The 22,711-nt window shown below is 39.8% G+C and overlaps 1 protein-coding gene across 1 annotated transcript in view; it reads right to left on the bottom strand.

Annotated features, from left to right (window-relative positions):
- The window catches only part of slco3a1 (solute carrier organic anion transporter family, member 3A1), a 58,441-nt gene extending 38,420 nt beyond the window's left edge, over window positions 1-20,021 (bottom strand). The window contains exons 1-2 of the mRNA XM_041795709.1: window positions 19,349-20,021; window positions 4,590-5,046 (exon numbers count right to left, since the gene is read on the bottom strand). Coding sequence (XP_041651643.1) covers window positions 4,590-5,046; window positions 19,349-19,501 — 610 coding nt within the window. The 5' untranslated portion in view covers window positions 19,502-20,021. The remainder of the gene's footprint in view (window positions 1-4,589; window positions 5,047-19,348) is intronic.
- Window positions 20,022-22,711: the final 2,690 nt, after the last annotated feature.

The following is a 22,711-nucleotide window of genomic DNA, read 5'->3' as shown; positions in this document are numbered from 1 at the left end:
TTGTACACTATAGCACAGACAGTACATTTTGAACATTGTATTTAATTCAAAGCTTTCGAACCCTGGGTCGCAGCTGGGTGGAGTTTGTGCTGTACAAAGACAGCAGCTCTAAAACCTTCTGTGTGTGTGTCCTGTACAGTATATTTATGCAGGCGGGGGTCCTGTGGGAAGAGCCAGAATTAGCCGTGGATAGTGAAAGGTCATAGAGCAGTGGGAATAGAGATCCTGTTGATGCGATCTGTCCAATCATATTTATTTCCTTTGGCCACAGCCCAGTGCCTACGTACAAACCAGAGAGGCAAAACAACATGATCCTCATGAGATACATGTGTTTATATTTGTTGTGTTTAAAGTTAGTCAGCAGCACTGACAGCATTCAAGTACTCCTTTCTCAGAAGAACTTGCACCATTAGCAGTGAAAGCTCCTGAAACTTGTGACAGTGAACATACCCTTTCAAGACAGGGACACAACGCTCCTGAAAGAGTCGCAACAGACTTTTTGCTGAGCGTTTTACAGCTGTTTAAACAGCAGTAAGCCAAGTCTGCTGCTGCAGCACACACAGTTAAAGCAGGCCGTCAAAGCCTCTGGAGGAGTTGTTTTTCACAGGCCTGTGTGGTATGCATGTGCTGCCCGGCCCACTCAGACCCACCTCACGGCTGGCTGGTTGGCATTCCTGCCTCACTCTGTAATTATGGCTTGTCTCCAGGCCTCTCAGCTCTGCTCTCACTGCTCTGCCCTGCTCTTTGAGAGCGGGACTTTCCTCCATCAAAGGCGCACAGTTTTCACCTGGCCTTTTAGCTCAGGCTCTAATTTTAACAATAACACATCATCGGGTGAAAAAGTTCACCGGCAACAGAGACAGGCACCCTTTAATTACATGCAGCGTCAGGTGCCATGAGTCAGAGTCAATCATGATGTCTTCATGTTAGGCTGAACTCAATATTATACCATATCCAATAAATAAGGTAAATAAAGAAATCATAATGAAGGAAATGTATTGCTCTCTGTCCTTCCTGCCTTTCAATGAGTGAATGAAAAAGTCTTGTGAAAGAGTTGACATGCAAAACAGAACATTGATCAACACTTGTAATCTGGCAATGTGAAAATGAGCATGCAGCATTAGCAGAGGAAGTTTTACTTGTTTATAGTGGAGCATAGCACAAGAGTTATGAAAGATATGTCAGGGTAATGTTTCCTGTCTCAGATTTGAAAGGTGTTTTACTCTTTTCTTCAATCAAGTATCTCTTCAAAATACTCCTAAATTCTTCCTGTAATATTCTACTTAGAGAAGACAGGTTGATGAATCTTAGTGTTTTGAAAATTTAACAGTAAAGATACACTTGTCTCATCATTACATAACCTTGTGTTAGTGCAAGGTAAATGCACATGTAAGCACACTTCACAGTATTATAAAATAAATGCTTATAAAAGTAGAATATGCATTGAGATAAGGCCACACCCAGGAAATATTTAGCATACATCACGCTGGCGACAAGTGTTCTGGAACAAAACTTCCTGTCACAGCTGGAACAATGTTAACTTGTTGACGTAAACTGGCGAATAATCAAAATACATTATCAGTATGTGAAAGGAAATCTCACAGAGTTTCACACAATCTCCTCCATTCATGCAGCTAGGGGCACATGACAGGCCTGCAGCAGACGGATTAGGACGATCAGCTGAGTGCGACTCAATACCACATTGTTCCTCGCTGCTCACCGCTTGTTTTTCCTCCAACTCTCCTCACAGCTTATCAGAGGAGGACAGAACCAAATCTCCCCTACCTATGCCTGCCAAACTTCAATCACTCACAGTCAACTGACCACAGCAAACTGCTAGCTAACCACCTTGTCAGAGCCAAAATGTCAAAGGCTTTTGTGGCCTTGCATTGTTTTCGAACAAAGCTTGGCAGCTTTTGTAAAAAAAATAAAACATGCTCATGTTCAGGAAAAATAAACACAAATGAACAACCATTAAGGAAATCAGTATGGGGTTTAAGATTACATAGCAACCTGCTGTCTTTGTTGGCAGGTCACATCTGTATTTCAGTGACAAAAGGCAGCCACACAGCATGCTGCAGAGAGAGAGGGGCGTGTGTCAGCCTGAACTCATCCTCTATTCACACTCTCATTGTCTCTGCTCCACACTGATAACAAACAGCATGCACAACGCAGACACATCCCATCAACTCCTTCAAAGGCTGATGTGGCAGTCTGCAGAGCAAACAGGCAGACCCACCATGTCAAAACAAGGAAACACAGGGGTACATCAGCAGCTATCATCTTTACTGCTATAACCAATAAAATTAAACGTACATAAACATTATTACTGTGCCTGAATAGTTCTACATTGTGAGAAAAGGGTCAATCCCTTTTTAAACAAAAGCAATCTGCCAACACTTATACCCTCTCATACCTGCTAGTAAATATGTTTCATAAGCTAGCAGTCTGTTAGCATAAGCACTACTCCTGCTAATAAATACTTCTGGGATACTGTTGATTTTGCTTGGATCAAAACACAAGCTTGAAATTGTTTATTAGTGAGCTAAAGAAGACCCTTACAGCACTTCTGGACCAAGCAGCACCTTCCAAAAGTAAAAACGAACTCAACTCTGGTGTATGAATATAAGTGCATTATAGTTTACTTCAGTGCATATAGAATATTGTGTATAACTACTGTACTTCCTCCCTCCCATCCAAATATCTTCCCCACAAACCTATTGATAACATAAAATACCAGACATGCAACTTTGACCAAACACTGTGTATTGATAGGCGGGTATGCTGTAAAACACCTTTGACGAAGCAGAGAGTGCTCTGGCAGGGGTATAAGAGAGGCCCAAACTCAAAGACAGGTAGTGTTTTTGATGACAGCCTTCCCCCGTACCTTACACTTCTTTATTTTCACAAGAGGGAACTCTAACCAGGTGGATAACTTCAGTCATGGTGCAAAAGGGACTACCATAAAAACAACACAAAAAAGACTTCACAAACATGAGGAACCCCAGCAGTGATTACTGTACTTCAGACAACTTCCAAACATATCTAAACACATCTAAACACTATGCCCAAGGGCATGTCGGGAAAATCCACCCACATTTCCCCAGCAGATTTAAAATAGTGGTGGATGGAGCAAAGGTCAACGGTTCTCAAATGAGAAAAAAAACACTGATAGATCAACATGATTAATTATTTAACTTGGAGTTAAAATTAAGATAACATAAGATAAGATGTTCCTTTATTAGTCCCACAAGAGGAAGTGTAACTCCAAAATTACACTTGGGAAGTTTAAATCAATGGTTAACCAGTATCAATACCATCATTAGTAAGGTTTCTGCCATGCAATAGATTTTTGAAACACCGTTATCACTGGTTTGAATGCATACACTGTGTTGGAGAGCACACACAATGCAGAACTGTGACAGAAAACAGCTCAGGCTGAGTCCAGTCATCACTATGTTTTGCAACGGCACCAAAGGCCAGCTAGGTAACAAGTCAACCGCCACCCATTTGTGTGTTCTTACTTCTCCAAGTTTAATGGGCATTAAAAGCAACATACAGCAAGTGTTTTCACTATGTGTAGCGTCTCTGTCAGTCTGTCTGGGGCTTTGTGTGTGTTTTAACTCATGACTTGTTTGTTTAAAGTCCATGATCACACATCTGTAGCTGTGTTATTTTTTTGTGACACCTACACCACCCACATCACAAAATATGTCGCCGTCAGAAGCAGCTTGACACACTTTGCAGGAGAGAAATAGAGAACTTAAAACTACAAGGGCATCTGGCATCAGGTGCAAAACTTAGCTACTGCAGTTTCAGCCTCAAATTTACCATGCAACTCTCTGCAATTATTAAATGCACAGTCCCCAAAATGTCTCACTTTTCCTTTAAAAGTGTTGATCTTTTTATGAGTATTAACACATTAACATCACTGGGTGGTTCACAGCAAAAGCTCCACCCAGAGTAAACAGCCTCCCAGCCTATTATTAGAGCTACCTTTTGTATACTAACACTGCAAATTATACATATGGCAGCAAATACATATCCCTAAACAGCCATTGTGTGTTCACAAGTTTGCACAGAAAGCACTTTTAATACACCTTTAAACCTCAAAGAGCCACATCAGCAGCATCTCGCCTTTGAGAGAGGATTGAGCGAAGCAGAGACATTTAACCCTTCGCTGGCCTGTGAGTGCCGTAATGGAGATTAAAAAGCTGAAGATCTGCTCACCTGGCACTCATGTGAACAGGCCCGTGCTTGTGACAAAGACAGCTGGTGTGCAGCAGAAGAGCACACACAGAGACTGTGTTGACTCAACTTATCTAAACAATATCCCTGATGCTGATGAACAAACATGGTTGACTTTCTGATGTACCAGCTTCAGCTGCCTTGGGAAATTAGTGTGCAGCAGGAAAGACATTTCTAATTTTCCAGTCTGATAATCCTCTGTTTCTGTGAACTCTGATTATTTCAAAGTGTTATTTAATCCAGCCAAAGATCCTAAAATCTCTCCTAAGTGGTTTCTTTGAAAACTGATGAAACATTATCTATTTTTTTACATTTTGTTCATAAAGTTGAAAATAGCTCACCTATATATAGAGAGGAGTCTTTCTTCTTCACGTGATCATCAATGTAGGACACGCCCAGAGGCTGCACAGGTGTGGCCCCAATCCCCAGCAGGACCTGGGCCCCAATGAGCAGCAGATACATCATGTTAGTGTTGGCCTTATTGGCGCATACAGCCTCCTCAGCACGCTGAGCGGCACTGCTGCTGATGTTGGAGCAAACATCCCGACCCACGTCAGTCCTCCACAATTCCCCAATCTCATATTGATTAGTCAGAAACTCAGGCAGGGCTGAGAGAAGAGCCCCAAGTGCCATGACGATTCCACCGCAGCCAATCAGACGGGGCCGATGTGCTTTGGCCCCAAAGTAGCTGACAAACAGGATAAGGGCCAGGTTTCCTATCTCAAAGCTGCTGGCTATCACTCCCACGTCAGCACTCTGCAGGTTGAACCGCCGCTCCAGGGTGGTCAGCACACTCACCTGAAACAAACAGTAAAAACACAAAATCATCACAATAGAGCTCAAACACAAAACAAAGATGTGAGGAAGGAGGGTCACTAACTGACTGACTGACTGATAACAGGATTTTTTATTTAGATAATCATCAGTAATTTTGCTGCTTCTCATTAATCCACATTCTGATTGTACGGTAACTGGATTGGCTGTTACACATAGTCATTTTACCTCGACTCTTATTGTGATTTGATATCATTAAATTGTACACACAATCTAAACAGTTCAGCAATGTTCAGGTAAGTTAAACTGTTACTTAACTCAACCTGATTTTACTGGTTTAGGTCAATCTAATCTGGAAACCCAACTGGCAATTGTCTAATGATGATAGCTGCCCCTGACTCTTATAGTAATCCTGTTGAGGCCAGCAGTTAGCATAAACCAGCTCTCAGGAAGCCCCTTATTTTTGTTTCACTGTATTTACTGTTCAAATATCAATTTAAGAGGCAGGTACATCCCAGGATCACCATCTGCTGGTCTGTTTCCTGTGAGTCACAGTTTAACTGTAAAAAGAAAGCGACACAGAGGCTTCACTTGGGTTGAGGTTACAGAGAAGTATAACACGATGTTCCTATCTTTTAACTCTATAAAATTAAGTGAATTCTGCTTTATGGGTTTGACATACTCAGTCCATTTGCTCCAGATTCTGTAAAATCTTTCCTTTTGGACTTGCAGGGAAAATGGCAGCCGCTCCTTTGCATATACTTCATATATAATGTATATCCATTCATTAATGGTGGATGTCTGAACCATTTCCTTGTCATAGCTTTTTTTGCTTGCAGTCAGAATTTTTTTATAAATTATTTGCTCATCAGTGCTATTCCATCTAACTAACTAAATATATATATATATATATATGTACACTGTAGTACATCTAAAAAGGACTTAAAATATGTTACCAACATGTTTGTGGATTTCCTGCCAGGGCAATTTCAGAAAACATCATAATGATTGGCATCATTTATCCCACATAGTCTCAAGTAACTGCTACCACCTCCCAAATGTCTTTTTGCAACAGGATTCCTCTTGCTTATTGTCTGTTTTAACATATTGTTTATTATCTGTCTCTTGGATGTGTATTATTATGATGTGTGCTGCTAACCTCTTGGCCAGGTCACCCTTGTGAAAGAGATCTCGACCTCAGTCATAGACTGAAGAAAGAATTGGACAAACACTGTATGACATCAGCCGTATGCTTACAATAGGCGGACTCAGACAGCTCTTGAAGCCAATCCGCAGCAGCTTCCATATTGAAATCGCTGTCTCAACCAAACTTTGGATCAACCTAACGGCCTTCCCACTCCTATCAGCTAGCTAGCTAGCATTCTGGCTGACAGAAACTTAGCCTCTGCCTGTCGAGCTATCTGTCAAGCAAATGAGATGCGCCAATCAGTCCGCAGTGAGGTTTTCCCTAAATATAATCAAAAGGATTGTGGTACAAAAAAATTCATCCCCTGTACAGTGAGAGCACATTAAGACATTAGCTACTGAGACATGTTTGGTCTTTTAAACCAGGCTGTAAACCAGTTTACTTCTAGGGTAAAAACTGGCTGTTTAACAGGTGTTCAGACAGTGTTCCTGCAGCCAGCCTCAATGGACACTCGCCATATTGCAATTTTTTTCCGCATTGGCATCATTTTTTAGGACCGGAGGTTGCCGCTTTATCTTAATGGGTCTTTATCTGGTCAAATAAAGGTTAAATAAAAATAAAAGAAAATATAGCTGAAAAGGTTGAAGTCAATTGAATGCGACACATTTTTTAGATTTGTAATATTTTCAGAGCATGCTTTGCTCGGCTAGTTCAAAGGAGAAGGAAAGATTTTTTTTATGTACTTTGTTGAATGGAGGTCAGATTACTCATTTCTGATCCTTTTACAGGAAGTCAGGAAACCTAAATGCTGATTGGTATTCATAGAGCAGAATCAAGCAGACTGTTTATTTGTGTTGAAATTTTGTGACCTAGGATGAATTTTTAACTTAATTTCCGTAAAGATATCTGTTTTTAAAGCAAAAAAATGGTTAAGTTACAGCCGATCAGGACATCATTGTAGTAGATTGCCTTCTACAGTATTTGTTTTTTGCTCTCCTCTCAAACTGTTTTCCCTGCATACAGGAAAACATACAAAGCCTGCTGATCCTCGATTGGTACAATTTGTACAATAAATTAAATTAAACACAATATTAAAATCCAGATCACCGGGTTCTGATTCTGCATTTTTTAGTGTCACTTTAAATATGTAGGGATTCAGTCAAACCAAGTCGGATATATATAAGAGACAGGACAAAAGAAACATGTTTTTAAACGCACATCATTACAGAAGAGCAAGTTTGCAATGATCCTATTTCACTCCATTTTTCCCAAGACACCAAGGAAATATTTTCAATTTCTCAAGGAATATAATGCATTCTTTTGATTTTTGGAAAAGGAAATAAAGTCTAGAGAAAAAATAATTTTACTCGTCATCACAAGAACCACCTCCTCCACAAAAAATGTACAGATGTTCTACTTACAGCTTTATAAACACACACTTTTTGCTGCATATTTTCTTCCTGCACACATTCACGACCCACTGGAAACACTTTTTTTGGAGTCAGGATCCACCAGTTCAGAACCATTACTTCATATGTAAGGAAAGATGATCATCAAAAAAGACGTAGATGTTGATCTGTTGGTCCAGCAGAAAACTCCACTTACTTACCTTTTTACACAGCCAATATTTACAACTGATATAGGCAGATTTTATAGCCAAATATCGGTTGTAAATATTGGCAGAAATTTCCACATCTGTCGATACCAATAATTTACCTTTTAGGGTAATATCTACAGATACTAATATCCTGCAACAATATCATGCATAACTACAAAAGCAGATAATACTGACAATAAAAAGGGCAATACTGCCTATTTCTATCATGCTCCTGTTCTACCTTATACATTGAGTGACTGTTTGTATGTTAGAACGGTTAATATCTGAGTTTCCATTAGCAGGCATTTGCCGCTTATTGGCCGGTTTCAAAAGCGGATGTTCGGCAGATAAAATTATTACGGCCAAAATGTCCACCAGAAAACATGCCAACGACCAGATAATTAAATACTGAATGCTTGCATATTTTATTTTGTGTAACCTGGAAGATATTGCGAGAATCCTTTAATATAAACTGAAAGTAGCCTAATCTTACTACACCTACTGTCCTGCGGTGCTGGGGTTGTTTATCTCCTCAGACAGCAAGCACATGGCTAATTAAGTTGTGTATGTATGCAAGATGACGTGAATGATGTCAAACCAAGCCTATCTCTGAGTGTTCTCAGCTGCTGGATACTATATACCAATAAGGGAAAGTTTGACCAGAACTTCCTCGGAAAGCAGAATTTTAATCTAAGGGAGGTTTTCCTGGTTAACCAAAGGCTTTTGAGTTAGTCATCGCTGCGAGTAATGAAGAGGCTGAAACAAAGGGAACTATATGGCTGAGCGGCTGAAACACCGATGCAACAGCAGATAGAGAAAGGCGAACTTTGATAAATCTACCAATGACCAATCTTCAGATAAAGCTGGATTGTAGTCAACACAGGATCACATCGTGCAGAACGGCATGGACCACTTGGAGCTGATAGCGAGGGCTCCATCTCTCCTCCTCATAGCTGGTTAAGATCGCTCGGGATGTCCTGGCTAATTAGCAGAAGCAGTCTTGGATAAGCCATCAATGAGAGGAGGACTGGACCGGGCTATCTGCTGTGAAGCTTTTGTCTTTTTGGGACTAGTCCAAATAAACCATGATGGTTGGATTTACAGTTTTAGCAGAGGTTACAGTTATATCATCATGAGGACTGATATTGGACAACTGACGGTAAGACTCGTTTTTCATTTGAAATGCAGAGTTTTAATGCAGCGTCCAGTTAACAGAGCACTGGGGAGTTATGTTTGAATGCTTCATTGTTGTTGGTGGAGGATGGTATTTGGCTGTTGTAAGCTGCTAAGCTATGGTAGCGGTCAAAGTGCTCAGGCTAACGGTGCTAATGTGAAACTAACTGTTGTTGTTTATGAGTTTAACGTAGACGTATAGTGTGACTGACTGCGTGTGTAAGGAAAAGCTTGCAGCTTTCATTTGGATACTTTAAACCACTTACACAAAGAAAAATAAGAGAAAGTCTTTGTGCAGTCATTTCCAGGATCTAATCAAGTGTATGTGTCTACCAGTTTTTAATAACAGGGTAATAATTATTCAAGTTTACTGTTGGCTTGGTTTCTACTGTTTCAGTTTTGGGTCAGGTTTGGAAATAAAAATGTGTCATCAGTCCCGTTTAGTGCAGACTTATATGTATCAATGTATCACAGAATTTAAAATGTATGCGTTTTGCTGCTGTTAATGCAGCAAAATAATGTTAAAGCAAAGTCTAGCAGAAACTCTAGTTTAAATGAATAAATAATAAATAAAAAATGTAAACTTTGTACTTAATATAAATATCTGATACAATAAAATACAATATGGTTCCCTATGATTCTCATATACTTAATACTCTCCTGAAACTACACAGCTCACTTTTACAGACAAGTTGACAGCTTACACTAAAACCTCAAAAGGGGAAATTCAGTTTACTTCTGTTAAATTTTATTTTTTAAAATAATAGCAAAACTGTTTTTTGAGTATTTTTTTTCATTAGAACCCTCTCTTTTGATGGGAAAGTAAATCAATTTAGAACCTACACTATTTTTTAAATGAAAAAATACGAGATTTTATCTTTAGGCTGAATGCTAGAGTCATTTGATCAGATATTATTATGAAAAAAAGATATTTGAATGGCACAATTATATTAATTGTAAACAGTAGCTACGTTGAATTCTTTTGGAAAATCCCTTTCAGGAATTATGCATTGCTCTAGCATTACACATACTTTGCCTTTCCAGTGGAATATCTTGAATAACAAGCTCTTCAGATGTCCCGTACTGAGGCTCCTCCCTGGAAACAGAGCTCTGTTTCTGATTAGCTGGGTGCAGCAACATTTACATGTGTGGGTCTATAGAAAAAGACTCATCACAATCTTCTTTCTCTTTCAGCAGCTGTCATCCACATACAGTAACTGTGATGCTACCACTAACTTTCACACACACTAAAATAATTGCCAAGCTTATTGTTTAACTGTCAGTGGTCAGAGATTTGATTACAAAGAAGCAGAAGTTCAATAAGTTCATTACTGTTTTAGACATTCAAAGATTTTAAATGAATCTGTTGTGCAGCCAAACATGGCTGTGTTTGCTTATGCTATGTGGGAACGGTCTCTCTGTGCCATGAGAACCACATTGTCACATTTGAAGTTACTGAGGCTATTTTCAGATCTGTCCCAAAGCATCCTTGAAAGGGCATCACAATTTTCCATTCCCCAGCCAGTTCTGTTAAGGAGTTTTGATTGAGCCCTGAAAAAAAAAGAGATCCTGCCAACACAAACATCCCCTTAAGAGGAAAGTGACTTCATCTCAGCAAGAATCTGCTTGTGGAAAATTTTCCATCCAAAGTTCAATTATTCCAAATTTAATGTACACAGTGGGTTTGGATCAGGGTGTGTTTAAACAGGAAAAAGCTATTCCTGGTGCTTCAGGGCTGAACGTGGAAGTGATTACAAGTATTCTCTTTTCCTGTGCAACTAGACATAATTGAGACTTCAATTTTACATTTACTATGGTCCAAGAAAACAAGCAGTTAATCTCATCTAAACACTCACTTTTAAAACTAAATCAAGGACCATGCATTAAGCACCAAATTATCTTTACAAAGGCTTCTTTTCTATTTTTATTTTTCATTTTGTAGTTTTTTTCGGCAGATTCACACAAGCCCCAGATGCCTGACAATACTGTGCTGAAGCACGACTGACCTGCACTGACATTGCTCCAGGCCTGAGCACAGAACATGACATAGCCTCTGATACGTAGGCTATATCATCATGTTATTATACGGCCCACCTGTGGCTTAGTTTACAAGAAGTCAGTCTCAGAGTCAGCACCATGGAGAAAAACACAGAACGTAACCATAACTTTAATCAATTTTGGCCTTGTTTTGAGCCATTTTGGTCAAATACAGCCCTCTAACACACCTGGTTTTCTTTGTAATAAAAGACAGAGTACTGATTTGCTTTGATTATACAAAGCATATAGAGTACCTGTGCCTGTGCTTGTGCATGTGTATGAGCAACAATACCGAGCTGAAGCATGCCTCTTCCTTCAGTGCCAGGATCAAGGATGTATTCTGTGCTTAATTTACCCATAATTTTCTCATACACCGGCTGTGCTGACGGTTTTGCTCTGATCAAAGGCAAGCGACCTTGCAAACTAGAGGCATGTCTAGAGGGCTGTGCAACACAGCACTGCCCTGAGCAGCTTGAGACAAGAAGGCACAAGATCACGGGAGAACTGCAATTTCACACCTGTATACTGGATAAATCAACAGTGGATTACTTGGCCCTTTTAAGGCTCAACCCTCTGTGTGTCTGGTTTGAAGTAGGGATAGGTACCAAATTCTGCACTTTTACAGGTACTGACTGATTTCCGCCGACACTACCGAGTATTGGTTCATGTAAAATCAAACAGCATCATATTTCGGTACCCAAACGCATCCATGTGACTGTGAGAGAATGGATGTGTAGGCGATTTTCCATGCCACACACAAATGCAGCATTGCAGCATTGAATGAGGGCGTAATGACAAAGCAAGCCCGGCTGATAGGTTAAAGGTATGGCTCCAAAGATTTATTTATCAACTCTGCCACATTGTGGTTTGTCCACGTGGAATTGCTGTAGGCAACAGTTTATGTGACATCATCGGAAGGTGCAGGATGAAGGCACTGGCTCCTAAACGGATGCGTCAGCCCAGACACAACTGGTACCAACACTGGACCAGAGTGTGGGCACTGAAACTGCTCGGATTAACAAGAGAGGGAGTGATTTGCTCAGCAGTGACCTTTGTGGGCAGATGGCAGCACAGCCGTATGTAGAACTTTGATGTGATTCAGCATGGAGCCCTGAAACTGGACAAACTAACTGGCCTTTGGGGGTCAAAACCAGCATGTCTTGTATGTCTCAGTGTCATCAAGATCCTAATGCAGTAATGCCTAACATTACTAAAAGTCAGAACACAAATCTGTGAAGTGCAGCTACCATAGGATGACATGGAAAATAAATGAACTAATATGATCAATTTACCAGCAACGTTCCTTTAAAGTTACACTAGTTTTAAGCAAGGCTAAGCAATTAATCAAAATTTACATTAAACTGCAAAAGGGCTGATGCAATTTTCAAAGGTTTCTTTAATGAAATACCAGTTAATACAATTTTTCACAGCAGAGATGTTACACTCTACACATCATGCAGACATTCAAGTGTCATTTTTTCTAAAACCAATTTCTCTCACTAAATAGGAGGTGTATGAGAGTGAGGGAAGGGAGAAGATAGGTGATAAAGCTGTTAAATTAAAATTTGTTACAAAAATATTCTGAATACTAGCTCACTAAAGATTAATAAAAAAAAACTGTTATTTTACGTGTATTTTTTAAAAAATGAGGTTGTTTAGTTTATAGTGCCTTTTAAAAAGCTGTCTGTAATGTAATTTTTAAATTCTAACCTTTTACAAACTAAAGAGTATTTCTTGTAAGTTTTATTGTTATTATTTGATGTTATTTAGCCATAAGATAACCCTTAGTTTATAAGTGAGGTATGAAGTCCGTCTCGATAAACTGTGACAAATTGTGACGCATGATGATATCTTGATAATTGTAATAAAATCGAACTGTGAGCCAAGTGAAGATGTTCGGCTCTGGTAGCAACTTCTTTCTGATCTGAGATGAAAAAAATGTCTGGGCCCTCCAACCTTAGTAACGACTGTTATTAAGACATGATGTAAAAATGCTAATTCAGTACATACCTTAATCTATCTGATCACACCATGTTACGGTGTTATAGTCTTTAGAGCTTTAAGAGGTGATTTATTCAACATCAGGTGAGTACAGGAAATATCATTATTAACTACATAAACATGTTTGTGTCTGTTTGTTCTGTCATTACAGTTGGACAGAGCCTGTCCTCTGTGGCTTTTAGGAAGCAGAAGTGACAGCAGGTTTTTCTTGCAGCTGCTCTGAACACATCTGCAGCAACTCCTTCATTCCACATCAAAGCGTGGGGAGGATGATTGTTGGGAGCGGTTTGTGCTCCAGCGCTTTGCCAAAGTTAAGTGGACAGAAAACTCCAGAATGAGTCATGACATCTCTGCCCCTTGGCTGGCTCTTTCTCACAAACTGGACGCCTGGCTGGCTCCGCCCGGCCGGCATCTGATCACACTGTGGTCTCATCCAGTTCTTAGAAACAACGCCAACAAGCCGACACTGTAGCCCCAGCGGTACACGGACAGAAACACTGCGAGAGGCAGCCCTACCTTCATCCAATCACATCCAGTCCTGTATCAGAAAGCCTGAGCGACAGAGTGAGTGACAGCCTCAGCTCCAAGCTCAGCAGTGAAAAAAAAAAAAAACAACTCTGCAGGAGTTAAACCCATGTCTCCAGGTTCAACACGTCCGAGCTAACAAGCCCCGCTCCAGGAGGATTACACACAGAATAAATTATACAGGAAAAATTGAGCTTCTAGTCACAGCCACATGTTCTTACACTGTGGAAATGTTTAATCTGTTGCATGGCAACAAAACAAACCATGTCATGTGCGACATCCAATCAGTGAACTGAATGAAGCAGTGTTGTTTGAGTATGAGGAATCACAATTTTCACAGACTTTCTGTCAGGACGCTCTGACAGTGTCTGTACCATCAGCAAGCAAAGAAAAGCAGCTCAGTGCTGACACTTAAGCTCACTGAGGTTCAGCTCTGACAGGAAAGTGCTGAAACGGCACAGCAGCTGTTCATACTTGAAACCTTGGCTACTTAGAAACATTTTAAATCAGATTTATGAAGTGTAACTGGCTGAAGGTTAACTGAAGGTTAGCAAGAGGTTCCTCAATGGATCTGAATCCAGCTTTTTAAAGAGTTATGTAATGATGTCTTTGACAAACTGCCTCTATCATGTTATACCTTTAAGTTGTATTATCTTCATATGCTGTCATTTTCAGCACATCTGCCAACTTAATTCATTTCTATTGATGCATCGATCAGTTTTTTATTCTTGCAGCCGATACCAATCACCTATGAGTGAGATCAGCTGATAACACTCATATTTGCTGTTAGGAAATAGCAGCTGGTTTAGCGGTTGGTCATTCTGTTTTCCTTTACTCTGTTAAACAGAGCAATATAAAACCTCCAAGATAGCAATGGGCTCTATGCACGCCAGGGGGTGGTGTATTTATCGGTGGAAAATAAGGCCACTTCATAACTTCCGCCCAACGATACGTGCTAAGCCAAAACGGAATCTAAACCGTCCTATACTGCCTGTAATTTGATAATTTCATAATAAAAATCTGGATTTTACAGCTTTTAATTAGCTCAAACAGACATCTACCTTGAAAAATCTTTTCTGTAAAGGTTGAGCTTATGTGACGTAGAAACTGACCTCTACATCACAAACTCTATTTAAAAGGTAAAACGTTACCGCCTCTAACTGACTCTCCCATTCAGAGACCACTCCCATCCTCTCTTGCACTGCTTCGGCTCTGAGAGCTCCGGCTGTAGCAACGCCGCTGCTGAAGCAAACAACCCGAACAGGTAGTGCTCAGAGGCACCACGGTCCGCCACCACACTATAGCCTGCATCAGGGGGACTCTAGAGGGGAAAATTACTCCACTTTAAAAGATCGCTATGAGGCAGCAGTGCTGTGGGACTCTGTCTGTGTCTCGCTCTGACAAGGGCACATCACTGTCACTCCCGCCTCAACTGGAAAACCCCATCCTTTCTCCCTCCCTCCTCTCAGTACCCAACTGCCCACTTTCTGTGCACTTTTTGAATTACGGTAATGGGCTGAGTTAGCTCTGAGCCGGGGGTTATACTTACATTTTAAATGGTTTCCAGTAAAACAGGCCAATACACACTTGTCACTACCAGAAGGCCTTGTATGCACTATCCAGTATGGTACACTGATTTTAGTTAAAATGTGTAAACCGAATTTTGACAACCAGCAGACAAAGCCTCATGTCCCCTCTGAAATCACTGATGCCCACCTTATGGGACTGAACCCCAGGTTGGGAACCAAAGCCCTATAGTAAGGACAACTGAACTAGACAATGTGATGATTCATGAATCACATGTTAATTTGTTTGAATTCATTAATGCAATTATAAAAAGACAGCAACAAATTATAAGGCCTATTTAAAAGGCAAAACAGAGCAAACAGTTACATAGTAGGTATGCACGATTTTATCGGTCTAGTATCGGCGTCTGCAGTTATTAGCTTAAAAAGGCAAATATCGGTACCCGCAGATATCAAAATTTCTGTTGATATTTACATCCAATACATTGCCCGTATATTTCAGCATAGCCTATATCAACTGTAAACTTTGTCCGTATATACTAATAAATTAGTCAGTTTAAGTCTTTTTCTTTATTTATCCTCATTCTTTAAACTCTGGAATGTTTTTTAAGTACTAAAGTTTGTTTCCTTGGTCATCCTCAAACCTTAAAGTGTGTCCAAAATGACTTAAATTTCTCATCCAAAAAGCATCTTTAAATATTGTATCGGCTATAATGAATCTGTAAATATCTGCATATGGGATATCATCAAAAATCCAATATTGTGCATCCCTATTAAAAACATAAAAAGCAAGAAGACTCAGGACGAGGGATGTACAATATATAAAACTTTGCAAGATGGATCCACCTTACAGCAAACAAAGAATGCGGCTAATAATCTGCTTTGCCAGGTTAACTGTATTTAATCAAGTTTCTCATCAAGAACCAAACTATCCTTTTCTTGAAGTTGAATAAATCATTAGGACTTTCCTCTTTGCCTCATAGACTTTTTACAAAGTGGACCTTAAATGCATCACACAGTACATTATGTCAGCTAACAGCTCATGAGAGTTAGCCTAAAACTGAGCGCAGGATCAATTCCTGATCACGGTGCATGTTTGACGCCTTTCCCCCATATCTCCTGTCTCTCTTCAGCTGTCCTATCTCATAAAGGCAAATAAGCCAAAAAGAAAAAAAGGTTAAAAAAAAGCTTTAATCTGCTGCTTTCAACAAGGAATTCAACACTGGATTGATTTTTTTGGAAGAAATTTAAAACAAAAGTTGGTGTATTTTATCATAGCAGCAACAGCAGCTTAACCAGGTGATCAGATCATACCTCCGTGTATTATTTCTGATATTTTCATCACATAATTTAAATAAAAATAGTGCGATTTCGGTTGTTTCCCAGTCAATCAGGGTGTTCCTATTCACATCTTATATTTTTGTCACATTAAGCTGAAGGTGCTGACATGGCTGTGCCATTTTCATTAAGACATTTAAAATTTAATCACCCTCCTCAGGGGTAAATGACGACAGGTACTCTGTTAATACAAGCACATGAGCACATGAGAGCTGAAGTGGGTAACTCTGGCACAACTTCACCAACTTCTAAGGTGCATGGAGGATGGAGAGAGTCCTGAAGAGAACAGACAGCTCCAGCAACACTTGTAGTTTAGAGAACAACTTTATTAGACCGACAGTTTCGGCATGTAGCCTTCATCATGGTCATCCAATAGATCCCATGGATGACCTTGACGAAGGCTACATGCTGAAACGTGTCGGTCTACTAAAGTTGTTCTCTAAATTACAAGTGTTGCTGGAGATTTCCGTTCTCTTATTATGAAATCAAACAGAATCATTTCACACGCAAAACCCTAATCACAACTGGTAAAAAGGAACTAAACAAACAAATGCATATATTTCAGTTATCACAGAGCTGATACTGAGGTTTAGTTTGTTTTTAAAAAGGATGAAAAATGTGCAGTTGAAGAACTTGGGTGTCTCTCTCCTTCTAACAATGTGTGATGCAGTGTTAGCACAGTTTGACAGGTTTTCTGAAGCTGAGATGATCACAGTTCAGGTTCAGGTGTTAGTTGAATTTCACAGCTCAAGCTCAGAGTGTCAGATTTGATTCCTATCAAGGAAGTGTTACTGAAGTAAAAGAGCACAGACCCTCAGGTACTGATTTCAACGAAGTGACAAATAGATGCTCCCAGTGCTCAAGATAAAGGGGTCACACAATTAAAAACTGATGAAAGCTGCAGAAAAGCACAAGGGAATGCTATACATACATCATTATCAGATGAAAATTAAATGTTTACATAGGTAAAAACGTAGCTTTGTAATTGGTCAAAATATGTTGGTATGAACTAGATCACAGTAAGTTATCACTCTGGTAGCGGCTGATGTCTGAACGGACACAGCTTCAGGTCTGCTCCTTTACAAAAAAGCACTTTAAAACACAATTATTTCAATATTTTTATTTATTTATTTATTTTTGTGTGGTGAAAAGGCATGAACATTGAAAATTTTGAGATTAATTTGATTTTTTATAGTTTGTGCATTATTAGATAATAATTTTGTTCATTCCTAATTTAAAAGTTTATAGTTTAAAACATTACTTAGCCCCCATTTTGTCAAATATAAGGGTGTAGTGCTTCGCTTTGTCATATTTCTTTGTTAGATTTTTAGCTGGTCAAGACAAAACTCAAAGATGTCAACCCAGGATCTGTGAATGTGCGACTTTTTTTACACCCATTCTTAGAAACAGATAAATGATATGCCAGTAATTTAAGCAATCATGACAATAATCAGTTATAAAAATTATCACTAGTGGGAGCTCAAATGTTAATAATTAGACATAAAAGTCAGATTGCTGAAATCACAGAGAAAATTATTTACTTGAGCAGCAAATGTGTAACCACACACGCAGTTTGTGCTCACTAGAATAAAAACAGAAGCTGTTTCAGTAGCAAAAGAACTTCTGAGAACCAAAAAAGCCCTTCATGAATCAGCTATCAATGATATCAAACTCAAATCTGTGGCTCCTGTCTGCTCGCCTAGAGTCACGCTGCTAAATCAGGACAATGTGGATAAGTGTCCTGTGCTATAAGCAGCTCACACAAAGCGAGGGAGCCATGATGAAAGGTGAGTTTTGTCCCTTCACTGCCAGCAAACACTCTTAAGCCCCATCATCCAATCAGAGGTATTGCAGCAGCTCATGTTGGTGGAGCAGTCTGGAGCTGAAGCAGGTACCTAATGAGCTGCCTATGGAAATTAGCAGTGCTGTGTTGACGAACAGAAGCGGGTCAGAAAGCTTTACGTGTTTGTGTAGCCTCACCTGAGGTTTAGTATTCAGACTGTTAAAAAAACATAAAAAAGCAAAACTGATCATTTCTTGGTTCATCAGAATATAAGAGGAAGACTGCCTTTGTCTTGGGAACTGACCGTGAGCTGCAGGGTGCTTGATGCTCAGCAGGTCCACTAACAGAGGAGATAAGATGTTCCACTCCTAATATGGCCAAGGCATTCAGGGGGGTTAGTCTATGATTTGCAAGTGAGCTGTGTGATTCCTGGAGAATAAACATTGCTTATGTAGAAATGTTCACAGTGGATGCCTGAGGCTGTGGAGCTCCTCTGGCACACTTTGAGGAATATTTCTGGCCACTTTGAGTATTTTTTTTACTATATTAGATACACTGTAAGAGTGGAGAATTGTTTTATTTTCTTTGCAAATGCATCACAAAAAGACAAAATTGAGCTTTCAAAGAGGATAAGACTTCTTCAATGCCTTTCTCTGTCTGATCTGATTAGTTATGAGAGTGAGTAATAGTAAAAGTGAAAGGATGACTCAAACTTTCATACTGGAAAGATTTTGAGGGCTTGACCTTGAATGACTTTTTGGTGAAATCAGCTTATTACTGCCCTTTTTAACATAATAAAACTATTATTATTACTGCTGAGCAGAGCTTAAAGATTGCCCTTTGGTTAATGCTGCCTGAGTGATTAATAGTGGGCACAGTCTGATGCATGATATATAATGTAGACATAATCGTACACAGTTGCAGGATAGTTTGGTACAACTAAACAATCACAGGGCAGCTGAGCAGCATGAAATCTCTTGACTGTGCCCAGAGGTTTCCATGTCCGGCCATTGCTCTGTTTTGTGTAGTTTGGACAAAAGCGTGCAAAGCAACGCAAAATCCCATATGTAAAACCAACTGAATACAACACTGAATTCAATAAGTCGTAAATGCGCCCTATGGTGAGCAGCAGCGTGTCAGCCTCAGTGCAGGCTGAGTGTTTAGGTGTCCTGCATGAGTTCGGCTTGTGTTGCACTCACCAGGTATGCTCCGACGGTCCCCTGTGCCAACATGAGGGCGCATTCCGATATCAAGAATATCTTGATATTTGAGAAGCATGAAGAGTTTTTACGGGGGCCGTCTCCCCCCAGCATGTCCCCGCTGCTCCGGTCCGAGTGCTTCTTCACCTGCATCCTCCCTTGACTTTCACCACGCACTCACTACGAGACACAAAACATAGACTCACAGGAGGAGGAGGCTGACCGCAGGAAGACACTGCCTGGTAGGCTACAGTGTTTCGCTTTCCCCCTGAAGACTACATTCGCGGTACTCCTTTCGTCACTGTTTTCTCCCGCTTCTTTAAGAAAAATGTCCTCAAAGCTAGGAAACAAACATCCAAACTCCGCGAGGCTCTGCCGCTCATCTGCGCCTAAACATGACCTCCTCGTCGACGCGCGTGAACATGTGAACTCCCTGAAGGTGTTTGCAAAGGCACAAGTGAAGCACGGACGCGCAAATCTCTGTCACATCGCATGTTTCCGTAGCGGGGGAGGTTTTGTGTTTGAGGTGTGGGCAGAGGAGTCTGCTAACAGTCCTCTTCTCCTCCTCCTCTAACTCCTGCCGCTCCGGACTGTCACGGTCCTTCGTGGACAACGACGGCACCCTGTCGCTGCTCCCACCTCTCTCTCTCCCTGTGACTCTCCTCCTCTGTGAGCACATGTACGGCCCAGGAGGCGCTGTGCAGCAGCTACACAAGTCTGTACAACTTACATCTTAAAAATTCACTACAGTAGTCCTGAGGGGCCGCTTCTGTGTGAATGTGTATGTGTGGTTTACAGTGACTCACTGCCAATTTTCTGAGGCGTAATTTCTCCACAATAACCCTACAGGGATTATAGAGGCTGTATGATTATAATAGGCCTACTGGGTCTCAGAGCTGCTAGTGGGGATCACTGTAGGGCTAAAACCGGCTGAGACTAGCAATAATTCGACATGTCAATCAAATTCATAAACTACTGCAACTATTGTGTCGTTGATTGTATACCCTCACATTTTCAAGGAATTTACAGGAAGGATTCTTAGAACTTGCCAAAAAATATCTTGGACTTTGTGACGGACATTTAACACAAAACAACAGTTATGAATAACATTTTGGCATTTTGACTAATTTTAACACCAAAACTGCCATATTTACCCATGGCTCTTCAATTGTGTCTGACTTCATATTATAGGCGACATATTATACAAAAATCAAATTTTCAGGCTTTTCTAACTAAATATGTACCCCTTCCACCCTCTCTTTCTCCACCTTTCAGAAAATGTGTGCTGAAACAAGCCGTTCTCAGATTTTCCCCTCATGACCTCAGGTGGGGAGTAAGCACCGCCCCCAGGTTTGGTTGGCCCTCCCCACTTGGAAGAAAGTTCCACCTTCCTCTCCTGATTTTCCTCGCAGCTGCCAGCTGAGATGCTGGATAGCTTAGTGGGCTATCCTGCTAACTTTGGTCTGGGAGATTGATGGTTTAAATCCCAGTCAGGTTCTTAACTTTGGATAAAAGTGTCTGTAACATTGTAACATGAGGAGAGCCACATCCATTTCCTGACCATTTCTGGTCAGGGGTGGAGTCAGACAGCTCATTAACATTTAATGCCACAGGCACAAATGGCTCATTCTGAGAAGGGCTGAAACAGAGGGCTTTTAGGACTTGTAAAAATCCTATACTAGAGTGTTTTTTCAGCAACATACTTTACAGGCGTGTTTTGGGGACCTATGACACCCATATAAACTTGTTTTAAAAGGGTAAAATATGTCCGCTTTAAACATGGATACTACAGGAAATAAAATAGATAAATTTTTGTGAAATGTCAATAGATTTTCTCAGTGCTTTGAGTGAAGGAGAATCTGATGTTTGGGAGAATTCCGGTCTGAGTGATCAATCCTAAGACAATTTTGGATGTGACAGATCATCTTTCACCTGTGATCTTGGTCTCTTTCTGTGGTTAATTAGCTGTCCATTGTCTGTGGTTAAAAAGTTGCTTCTGATCAGTGCCATTAATGAAAATGAATGCACGTTAATAAAGGGTAAATTTTACCCACACTGTAAGCCCGGATGAGTTGAATTTACTTAAAAATTTTGAGGAAACCGGTTGCCCTAAAAAATTTAAGTAATTTATAATGAAACTTGAGTGAATTTAACTTAAATTTTTAAGTACAACAAACTAAATGCCAAGTTGATTTAACTCAAAATCTTTTGCAAAGTCAATTGCTTTGCATAATTATTACACTTATTAGTTTAAGCCCATTGCACAAAATCACAAGTTGATTTAACTTAAAATCTCAGAAAGTACTCTCTGTAAAAGTTTTTTAAAGTTATCATTTCACCTAAGGTGGACTAACTGTGCCACCATTTACAACTAGAAGTGAAAGCACTCAGAGAGTCTGATCAGACGGTGATCCTGATCAGTCCCAAAATCTAATCTTCCTTATGCCATTTCTGACATTTCCTGAAAATGTCATGAAAATCCATCCATAACATTTTGAGTTATGTTGCTAACAAACAATCTAACAAACCTACCCGACCACATAGCCTCCTTGGCGGACGTAACAATGGCTGATAGTGACCCACTGGACCAATAGTTGATAGTTCATTAATGTCAGTGTGCCATCCAGCACTCATTCTAAGCAGCAACTTTACTCATGGTGCATTTTATTTATTTAACCTTTATTTAACCAGGAGAAAGCCACTTTGAGATTAAAAATCTCTTTTTCAAAAGTGTTCTGGCCAAGACAGCAGCAGCAAACAGTGCATAAAGGTTTAGTGCCCAACGGCATTCTGGGAAAACTGCAGATTTGTCATATGGTGTTGCGTTTTATAGTGCAAGATGTTTAGAACCAAGTGAGGGAGAAACCAGTCTTCTTAGCTTCTGTCTTAGATGCTTGAACAAAGAAATTGCACAATTTTCTTTCAAACAAGCCAAGTTTGAATTCAACCAGCTAATCAGAATTCAACACCTTGAAGCATTTGATATTATAGGTAAAACCAAAGTTTAAGTTAAAAAAATAGAAATTTGAGTTTATTCAACTCAAAACAACAAGTACACTCTACAGTCACATTATCATAGTAGAATACACTGAAATGACTTAAGTAATGCAAAAAAACTTAGTTTTTTAAAGTAATATTTACTTAAATTATTTGATCACAAACAACTTTCGGGTTAGTACACTGATTGTTTTAGGTATATATAGATCTCTTACAGTTCTATTAATAAAGATATGAATGGTTAAATCTTAAAAACAATGACTACCCATGATCCTATACGTTGATTAAGATATCTTATAGACTTCTATTTATAGTGTTAATTAAGAACTCAACCAATGAAACATCACAGAACGATAAAAATAAATG

The sequence above is a fragment of the Cheilinus undulatus genome, linkage group 9 (genome assembly GCF_018320785.1).
Source record: "Cheilinus undulatus linkage group 9, ASM1832078v1, whole genome shotgun sequence".
Lineage (NCBI taxonomy): Eukaryota > Metazoa > Chordata > Actinopteri > Labriformes > Labridae > Cheilinus > Cheilinus undulatus.
The sequence above is the reverse complement of the archived record's forward strand: the minus strand, read 5'-3'. Positions and strand labels throughout refer to the sequence as shown.